This window comes from Nothoprocta perdicaria, unplaced genomic scaffold (genome assembly GCF_003342845.1).
Source record: "Nothoprocta perdicaria isolate Ctin4 unplaced genomic scaffold, notPer1 scaffold_30, whole genome shotgun sequence".
In the NCBI taxonomy this organism is placed as follows: domain Eukaryota; kingdom Metazoa; phylum Chordata; class Aves; order Tinamiformes; family Tinamidae; genus Nothoprocta; species Nothoprocta perdicaria.
Window position 1 is genome coordinate 4,273,321 of NW_020455533.1, and position 9,317 is coordinate 4,282,637.

The following is a 9,317-nucleotide window of genomic DNA, read 5'->3' on the forward strand; positions in this document are numbered from 1 at the left end:
ACTTGGAGCAGGAGGGAGACRGATGCTCAGCACAGGGGAAACTGAGGCAGGAACAAGGCAGAGGTGCCAGCTGCCCTCTCCAGAGATTTGACACTCTGCTCGCTGCAATGCAAAAAGAAAGGACCATTGCAAGAGTGATACAAAATATAGCACTTTAATTGCAGAAAGATAAAAAAATTACATTTTTTAAGAACAAAACAACCTCAGGCGTACAATAAATAGGCAGCTTTAGCAACACATGCACGGTGCTGGGTTGTCACCAGCTGCAAGCCCCGAGGCCCACGTCCTAGTCACACGCACAGGAAGCAAGTTAGTGAGGATTTCCACATGGACACACTGCTGGTCATGCCTGGGAGAGCAACATGTGCGCGTTGGGGAAGCCAGCCTATTCACACTACACCAAGACACCTTTCACATAAAACAAATCTTTTTATATATAATATTTATATAAACTGTCTCTGGTTAGAGGAATTAAAACTTCTAGGTTCCCATATCCAACATTTACATATATAATCTCTGCACTGGCTTCCAAATTTCAAAGTAATTCCATGTCACAGATAAAAATATAAATCTCATAGCAAAAATAAAGATAGGAATTTCTTTGAGGAAGTTTTCCTTGGAAGGCATACCTTAGTTTCTATCAGCAGTACTACTATCTCTTTGGGAAAAAAGATTTCTGGGATAAATTTACTACATCTGATCATTTTAAAGCGTTTCCAGGAGCTGCCTGCTTACAAATTGATATTTTCAGCCACATCCAAGTTGCAGATGAGGGCAGGTCTTTGCAGCTGCTGATCTGCAGCTCTACCTGGTTTGTATCTAACAGGGGCAGCACAAAGTGCTGCTCGCACAGAGCATCCCTGCTCCCCAACCCAATGCTCTCCTTTCCTGYCATTATCTGGGGCAGTAAATGCAAGGACCAGCTCAGTATTTTATCAGTAAAAATATCTCCAGATGTGTCATGGGSGGATGCAACTTACTCCCAAACAGCATTTTTTTTGCCATGTTTATACAGACTCTAGACCAGAAACAAAGAACAAGAACCAGAGGACGTTTTCCCAAAGGAGCATTTAGGCACTAATGGAACCAAACTGGACCTAGACCCACCCGCAGAGCCGCTCTGTGCCGAGCGGGCAGCAGCTCAGACGGCGATCTGCTGGTTCTCTCGGAAGAGCGGCCGCGGATGCGTCCCGCAGATGTCCTGGAAGATCCTGTAGGCCTGGTCGGGCTGCGCCTCGTCGGCGAGCGGCAGCATGGGGCTGCTGCCACACGTCTTGCCGGCCTCCTCCACCACCTGCCTCACGCAGAGCTGCTCCACCTGCATCCCGGGACCAGGGACACACTGAGCGAGCAGCACCTTGAGGCATCGCCTCCGGCCACGCTCCACCGAGCCGGGCGCAGAGCACRAGGTGGGGGAGATGCAACGGGTGGAACGGGGTGAAAAGGGAGGAGAATGGGGGAGTTGGGCAGGGGAGAGGGGGAGGAACAGGCTTCCTAGCAGTTTAGAACAGCTTTTTTAAATTGCAAGGTGTTTGGGGGCTTTGTTTGCTAGTAACAGATGGTGCATGGGGTCTCCAAGGAGGAGCTGCCCGGGCACCTCCAGAGGCTTTGAGAAGCCAAGATTCACCCCGCGTCCCACCAACCGTTGCACCCAAATGGCCCACAGCCCCAGGGGCTGAAGCTCCATGCCCAGAGAGAGTGATGCAGCCCAGAAAAGAGGGAGAAGCAGAGCCAGAGGCTGGGAAAGGCTCCCACGCGAGGCGGCACCTGGACAAGGATGAGCTTGCAGCGCAGCGGCACCGTGTCCGGGAACTCCTCGCCGAAGCACAGCGTCACCCTGCTGTCCGGGAAGCGGCCTTGGTTGTAGCACTGCTGCAGCTCTGCGGGGACAGGAGCGCAGCTGGGAGACAGCTGGCACAGCTGCAAACATCTGCCACACAGCCCTCCCACCCCTTAGGGACCAAGGCATCCTGCTGCAGAAGGAACCTGTCGGCTTGCTCAAGAGGAATCGGGTGGCTTTTGTGCGGCTTCCAAGCATGAAGAATGTGCTAAACGACACTTCACACACCAGATTATCCCTCCTCAGGAGGGATCAGCTACTCCAGAATACCGGAGGCCCTGGGTAACTCAGCACTGACAGGCGCCAACAGCTTCATAGTGCTCCAAGGGCTCTACCAAAGGATTAACGGTGTTTAGCCATTTTTAAGACTGAACATTGGATGCTTTGGACCACTTGCTTTGGACCTGCACACCCGGACCTGCACACTCATGGACTTCACTGGAAGTCCAGCACAGTGGTCAGAGCCACCGGGGTTGTCACTCAGCCCCTGGGAGAGCCACCCACAGCACCAGCCCAGCTGAGCTCTGCCTCCCTGCCAAACCCTGCAGGATCAGCAGGGCAGGAACCAAAAGCTGAAGGGAACCAGGAGGGAAAACGCTGCTACAAACCTCGGAAGAACAGGTTGGTGTCAAATATCTTCACCACTTCATCCCGGTCCAGCTTGTTGGGCCTGTCCTTGTACACCATGGTGTTCCCGCTCCAGAAGACCCTGCCTTGGCACAGCCTCTTGATGAAGATGCCCTGCTTGTTGCTGTGCAGCAGGACCCCCCGTTCCAGGTGCCCAAAGAGCTTCTTGGTGATCTGCTTCTGGCGGTCATTCTGGATCATGTCAGCTGAGGGGAACCTCACGTGCTCCAGGGTGTCGGGCACATAGAGCTTCTCGCCGTGGCCAGAGGGTTGGCCGAGCGAGATCCGGCAGCCCTCAGGGTAGGAGGTGGTGATGTGGCCAGCCAGCCTCCCTCCGTAATAGAAGGTGATCACCATCTGGGAGTAGCCTGCAGGGAGATGCACACACACAGCTCATGAGGAAGGGCAGCCAAACCCTCCCCAAGCTTCAATTGCCCTGGCTCATGTTGGTTTTTGACATGGTTCCACACTGGCCTCAGGTTTTGCCTCTCTTCTGATCTATCATGTTAATGTACAGCTTGGATAAGCAGCTGCAGTCTGAGCTGTTTTATGCACAAAGTCATTGGCCTTATGAACATCACTGGTCTGAACCGCAGGAAAGATGGTGCAGGTGTAAGAGGATTAGAGCAATCCCCTGTGCAGGTGGTACTCAAAGTGCTCCTCTCCTGCTGCTTTCACTCACACCTCCCTGCAGTGGGTAAATGGCCCAAAGCCAGAAGCACAGGTGACCCCAGCATCCCAGAGCCACCCCACGCACAGATGTCCTCCTGCAGGACACCCCCACAGCGCTGCCACATGTCCCTGTTTGCCCTGCAGACCCTGTGGATACTCAAGCATCCCCAAAGCCAGCACAGCCTCCAATGCCAGGCAGGGAGCAGAGCCACCTCCTGCCACCCCAGCTGTGTGCACAAGGGGAACCAACCTCCCCAAAGGCATCTGATGGTCACAGAGTGCAGCCAAGCAGGGCAAGGGGAGCTGCCTTACCCGAATGATGCTGCTCATAGCTGGGGTACCCGTTCATCAGGGGCAAAGCTGCAGGCAAAATAAAAACAGACCTGTCTTAGCGCCCAGCTCTGTGACTCCACAGAGCCTGAGCACCAAGTCCTGCTCAGCACCACCAGCCCCACACACTTCGTGCCCCACCAGGACTCCCCGTTCCTGCATGGAAAATGCCAGCAAATACACTAGGATTTAACCTTGTGCAATGAGCATTGCACTGCCAGGTCTCTTGTACAGACTGCAGCACCCGCAGCTGGCACGTTAAGGACTCTTAATAAACTGAAAGATTGAAAGGAAGACGAAACATCTGCTGTCTGCAAGGGGGACAGGGAGCTCGGTCCCCCTAAACACCCCCAGGCCCTTGGGCACTCACCAGGGCTGGGCTGCTGCACCCACCAGTCCGGAATCGGGGGGTTTCTGCAGGTCTCCTGCGGCGGCGAGGGGCTTCTCTTGATGATACCCAGGTACTCGTCTACGCAGGGGGGCTGGAACGGGGAGCAAGAGCCCATCAGATCAGCCGGAGACCAAGTCAAGGCAAGTGACACCCATGATAACCAGCACTCCCCAAAAAGGGGTCCAACCCACCAGGTGAGGAGGCTAGTGAGTTTAAGACACAGATGACTGTTTTTGCCTAGAAAGGGAGCTTGGGAATCCCTAGGCCGTGTCCCTGGATAACACCTGGGAGCAGGACTGCTGCAGGGAAGGAGCAGGCCCATGAAGGCAGCCTCTGTGTCCCAGTGCGTGCCTTGCAGAGCCGAATACAAACCAAAAGCACAGCCCATTCACGGATAACTGTCCCAGCCAGCTACCGAATCAATAGGGCCATTGTAGTGGGAAAACTCGGCCTTTGGGGCTGCTCCGACCTCAAATCCCTGCAGATTTTACTGCATTTCAGCCAAGAATCTTGGCTGCTYGTCCTCTCCCGGTGGGAAAGGCTTCATGTGCTCGCAGTGACCGATTTACCTCTTTGATCAGGTCATCGATGGCAGAGGGGCTGCAGTCCATGTCCGTCACCTCGGCCAAGCCGCTCCCGCTGGCGATGCCGATCTTGCCTGGGAACACACAGGGATTCATTCGTGATCCATCACCGCTGGGTTAGAGAGAGTCCCCCCATCCCAGGAAAGCTATGGAACCAACAAGCACCACCCAGGCCCCAACCAGGTCTCCCCATGGCGAGCAGAAAGATGCAGCGAGTTGAGCRGAGCACCCAGCTTTTCGGCACACCCCTGAGTCATCTTTTCCTGCACGTCCTCAGGACGCTGCTGGGCTGTCAGTGCCGAGCCCTTCGTGTGAACACGGCCAAGACACTAAAGGGAGATTTCCTGGCAGCAAGATCTTTTTGCAGTTTTTTTTAACTTTAAAAGAGGAAAAAAAGAAGCATGCGCACACACACCTAACCACAAATAAAAATACACCCAGCGCAGCCTGCACCGCACCGGACATCGCAGCAGCAACTGCTCCCTGCTCAGCTGCTGCGACTCTAATCACTGCCATGCCCGCTGTGCAAAGGGAAGGGATTTAATGCATTTATTTCAGTGCATTGATTGCAACCTTCCGAGGAGAAAGGACCATTTCAGGCTCCATTCCCTCCTTGCACCCTCCAAAAAAGCCTTACTGGAGGAAGGACACAGCAATGCCACCAAGGGAATGGCCCCTAGGGGCCTTTGYCCACTCCCAATTCCACATCTCGCGGGTGACATTCCCACTTTTCCCCACCATTTGGCAGGAAGGAGCCTGCAGCACAGGAGCCCCTTGGGGGAATCCACCCGCTTACACTTCTGCTCCTCCTCGGGGACGATGCGGTAGACCTTGTAGGGCTCGGAGATGTCCAGCTGGGAGCGGTCCGTGACCTCCTCGAAGTCGGGGCTCTTGTTGAGGGCGCAGCGGAGCCGCGTCTTCCACGTGGCCGGTTCCGCCTTGTCGCCCTCCTTGAACTTGCCCTTGAAGACGGCCCAAGCCTGGGAGACGGGAGCAGAGCCCGGGCTGCAGCCGATCCACGGATCGCACAGCCCTCCGCGCTCCTACACCCCAATTAAAAGCCCTGCAAAGCTTAAATAACAAGTCACCCACCCTAAATTGCTGCTAATTACACCACCCGAAGGCAACCTAATTAGCCCATGCCCCAAAGGCCGTCTCCATCCTCCGGGGTTGATGTTTGGGAGCATGGGAGTGGGATGAGTGGGAGGAGAGGGAATTCCTGAGGAAGAATCTGACCTTTCTGGTTCAAGAAAGGGCTTTCCAGTCTGGCACCTCCACCCCCAGTGTGAAGTTCCCCCCCCTCCAGGGAAAGCTGACACTTCCTTCCCCTAAAGCTTCAGTTTTTTGTAAATCCCGTCTTTCAGCAGAAACAGTCTCATGGGAAGGTTAGAGTGGGTAAAAAAAAGAGCCTATTCAGCTCCTGCTCTCATCAGGCCAGAATTACAACACACTGAAAAGGAATCCGAGCCAGGCAGCGACCAGAAAAGACACAAACACCGGAGGCTCCGGAGATGCATTCCCACAGGAGAGGGGGCAAAGAGGCTTTCCTTGGAAAATCTGCRGACCCCAAGGGTGCTTCTCACCCACCAAGGAAATCCATCTGCCAGCAGCACCCAGGAGACACCAAGCTCGCCCTACCTTGAAGATGGAGGCATCCACCTCCTGGTTGTAGTCCTGCTTCCCAGCGTGCTTCCAGGGAATGCGGAACATGGTTTTCTCCTCATTCTCCCAGATGAGGCCAGGGTAGAGCTCGCTGTCGATCTGCTCGATCAGCCACTGCCGGAGCCGTCTCCCGCCGTTCCGGTCACACATCCTACGGAAAAGACAGCACCGGCATCYGTGAAGCGATCCCGATATCCCAACACATGGAAAAGAAACAGGGAGGTGGGCGGCTTGTCCATTAGCACCAGGAAAAAAAAAATAAAGGAGCTACTACATTTCCGTGCCAGGCTGCTAAAAAGGAGGGTATGGAGACACTCAAGTGTGCCTTGCTACCTTTATATATATTTTTAGCTGACTATAAGCAGTCCCTGCAGCCGGAACTGGGGCCTGCAGTGAGATTTCCAGGAAAAAATGATAATAATAGAGACCAAAGCAAAGCGGTTCGGTACAAGTGACCACACTCGGCTTTAGCTGGTCACGCTCGCACCTGGAAATAGCAATGTCTGCAGCACGAGCGGGTCTGCACGCTGCAAGTTTTCTCCTTTTTAAAGGAAAACCAAGAAAAAGAAGCATATCTGCAAGTGGCTGATTGCCCCTCACAGCAGCTTCCTCCTGGAAAGCAGCTTGATATAGGAGGGCATGGCTGGGATAGCTGCATTTGCCGGTATCCATTTCCCTGGATTCGGACATGCTGGAATTCCCCACACAGGCAGCACGCCAACCTTTCCGGATAGCATCCCAGTGGGAACAACCCCGCTCCAAGAGAGTGAAATAAGGGGGACAAGGAGAGCCCTGATGAGCCCATTTGGACCCTGCAGAAGTGCTCCTAAAAGCACTTTTGAGACAGCAACAAGAACAYGTATTTTGGAGGATTTTTTTTCCTCCTCTGAATTACTTTAAATTCCTCTCCCAGCAACTTTGATCAAAGCCCATGTGCCTCGGTCACAGGAAAAAAAAAGGAAAAAAAAAAAAAAAAAAAAAAGACTTAGAGCTCCGTTTACTCATTTTTTTGGCTGCGTGACATGTTGTACATGAGCTAGGGAGCCAGGGATTAAAGGGCCAGGTTTTTTTGTCACCGAACAGAGTGACACCACGCAGACCAGCCAAGGTGGAGAGGGGTTCATTTATGTCCCCGGGGGACAGAAACGCCCTTTAGCATCTCCCTCTACGGCCCAAAGAGCAGGATTTCTGCACCAGATCTCCCCGCGCAACCCCCTCCGCTTTGGCAGAGGGGAAGAAGAAATAAATAAATAAAAGGCGGGATGAAGCCACAGCCCCAAAGCAGCTCGGTGCTAAACTTAGCGGCCGCGTTTCCTCCCGTCCCGCTCGCAGGGCTGGGGGCCCCGCACGTGGCCCCTGTCCCCAGCCTGGTGTCACCGGCTTCGGGGACCCGCYGGGTCGGGACACCGGGAGCCAACACGTGGGTCGGGATGGAAAGGAATAAAAATACTTATAATCTGCCCTGATCCAGTAAAGTGCAAACTGGCTGCAAAGCACTCGGCAATTCCCAGCGCTCCTGGCTCCACACATCTACAGTAATTGGGAATTGAGCATTGGGGCTTTGACCTCCTTTCCCTACTTTTTTTCTTTTTAAGGAACTGGACTGTGGATCAGAACTTTCCCAGGATATTCTTGGCCCTGGCAGCTTCAGGTCCGCAGTGCTGCTCATAGGGTCRGCCCCTGCTCTTGGGGACTGGCACGGAACGACATTCAAGATTCCCAAAGCTGCTTCCCAGAGCTCTGTGATTTGCACCAAAAAGCTCAGACCCAGTTACACCTTCTAGAAAAAGGGCTGAATCCCAGGACTCCTGCTTAAAGGAGCATCCCTGATCCTTGTCCCCAAGCCAAGGTGCATCCCAGCATCATTGCCTGACCCCGCTGGARGGACAGGGAAGGGACAAAGACGCCTTGGCCACCCCGTATCACCCCATTCCRTGCAATGTGCAGCCAGAGCAGAGCGGCACTTTGCCCCCATCCCCGCCGCCCGGAGACCCCCACTGTGCAGCCCCCTCCCCAGCACAGGGCACAGCCCCACTCAGCACCAGGCTGCCCTCCACGCACCCCAGGGCGCTGCATCCAAGTTTTGCACCCCCCWAATATCCCGCGCCGTGCCCCACATCCCGATTTTGCACCCCCCGGTTGCACCCCTAACACTCCCAACCCCATTTCTGCACCCCCACACSCCAAATAAGCAACCCCCCCGTGCACCCCACACGTGCCACCACCCCATTCCGCGCAGCCACCCCAACTCCGCACGTCCCCGCGGGTCCCCATCCCCTTGCACCCCACGACGCCGCGCTCCGCGTCCTCCCCGCACCCCCGTGGGACCCCCCCGGGCAGCCAGGGGCCACCAAGGGGTCCCATCCCGTAGGGAAGAGCGAAGCCCGGCGCTACCTGCAGCCCCGTTCCGTTCCGTTCCGTTCCGTTCCGTTCCGTCCCGTCCCGTCCCGTTCCGCTCCGCTCCAGCCGGGACCGCGGCCGCCGCTCCCGCCGCCCCATTAACAGGGGCGCGGGGGGCGGGACGCAGCACGCCCCGCCCCCTCACTTCGCCGAGCCAATGGCGAGCCGCCCTGCGCGGCGCYGGGCCAATGGGGAGCGCGCGGCGCGCGGCGCCTTCTCCGCAGCGCGCGCCTTTCCGAGAAATCAGCCCGCGGGGGCGGCCCCGACGGCGCCCCCGGGCTCCGGCCCCGCCGCCCTTCGCGGCCTCGGCCCCCCCCGCCGATCCCGAGGGTTTGGAAAGCTGGGCGCCCCTTGTTATTTATTTATTATGATTTTTATTCGGGGGTTGTCAAATCACGCGGCGTGTTTCTTGGAAGGAGAGCCTGGCTGCTCCCCTGGCGGGTGCTGCGGGGAAATGGGGAGGGTATAAAGCGGTGCGGTGGCTGTAAAGGCAGCGATTATCCAACGCGCGCACAACCCTTGCTGTAATTTATAAGCTAAAGCTGCTGCACTAGCCCGGCTGTTCAGTGGCCACCTGGTCCGAATCAGGTARCTCTTGGGAGGCTCAGAAGCCTCCACTGCATCAGCCGCGGCTTGGAGGGTTATTTYTGCCTTTGCTGGACATCAAGTTGGGGGGGTGGGAAGCCCTTCCCCAGCAGGACCCACCCGGAGCCCAACTGGCACCCGGGGCAGCAGCAGCAGCCGGTCCCCGCTCTGGCTGGCATCAAAAAGCAGAGATAAAAGGGGTGACACCCTTGGGGTGTTTTAATGG

The 9,317-nt window shown here is 55.9% G+C and overlaps 1 protein-coding gene across 1 annotated transcript; it reads right to left on the reverse strand.

Moving 5' to 3' along the window:
• Positions 1 to 215: 215 nt before the first annotated feature.
• Positions 216 to 8,526, reverse strand: IRF8 (interferon regulatory factor 8). The gene is made up of 9 exons (XM_026042420.1): positions 8,501 to 8,526; positions 6,083 to 6,257; positions 5,241 to 5,424; positions 4,430 to 4,518; positions 3,840 to 3,951; positions 3,452 to 3,499; positions 2,449 to 2,835; positions 1,768 to 1,880; positions 216 to 1,318 (listed from the first exon to the last, which is right to left on the reverse strand). Exons 2-9 carry the CDS (start codon positions 6,254 to 6,256, stop codon positions 1,142 to 1,144), a joined length of 1,284 nt encoding a protein of 427 aa, XP_025898205.1. The 5' UTR covers position 6,257; positions 8,501 to 8,526; the 3' UTR covers positions 216 to 1,141.
• Positions 8,527 to 9,317: the final 791 nt, after the last annotated feature.

Excerpts from the sequence above, each read along its gene's own strand:
- IRF8 (XM_026042420.1), bottom strand. The coding sequence starts at position 6,256 with ATGTGTGACCGGAACGGCGGGAGACGGCTCCGGCAGTGGCTGATCGAG. Across the intron at positions 2,836-3,451 it reads CTATGAGCAGCATCATTCGG|GCTACTCCCAGATGGTGATC; the intron begins GTAAGGCAGCTC and ends ATCTCCCTGCAG. Across the intron at positions 1,881-2,448 it reads CACCAACCTGTTCTTCCGAG|AGCTGCAGCAGTGCTACAAC; the intron begins GTTTGTAGCAGC and ends CTGTCCCCGCAG.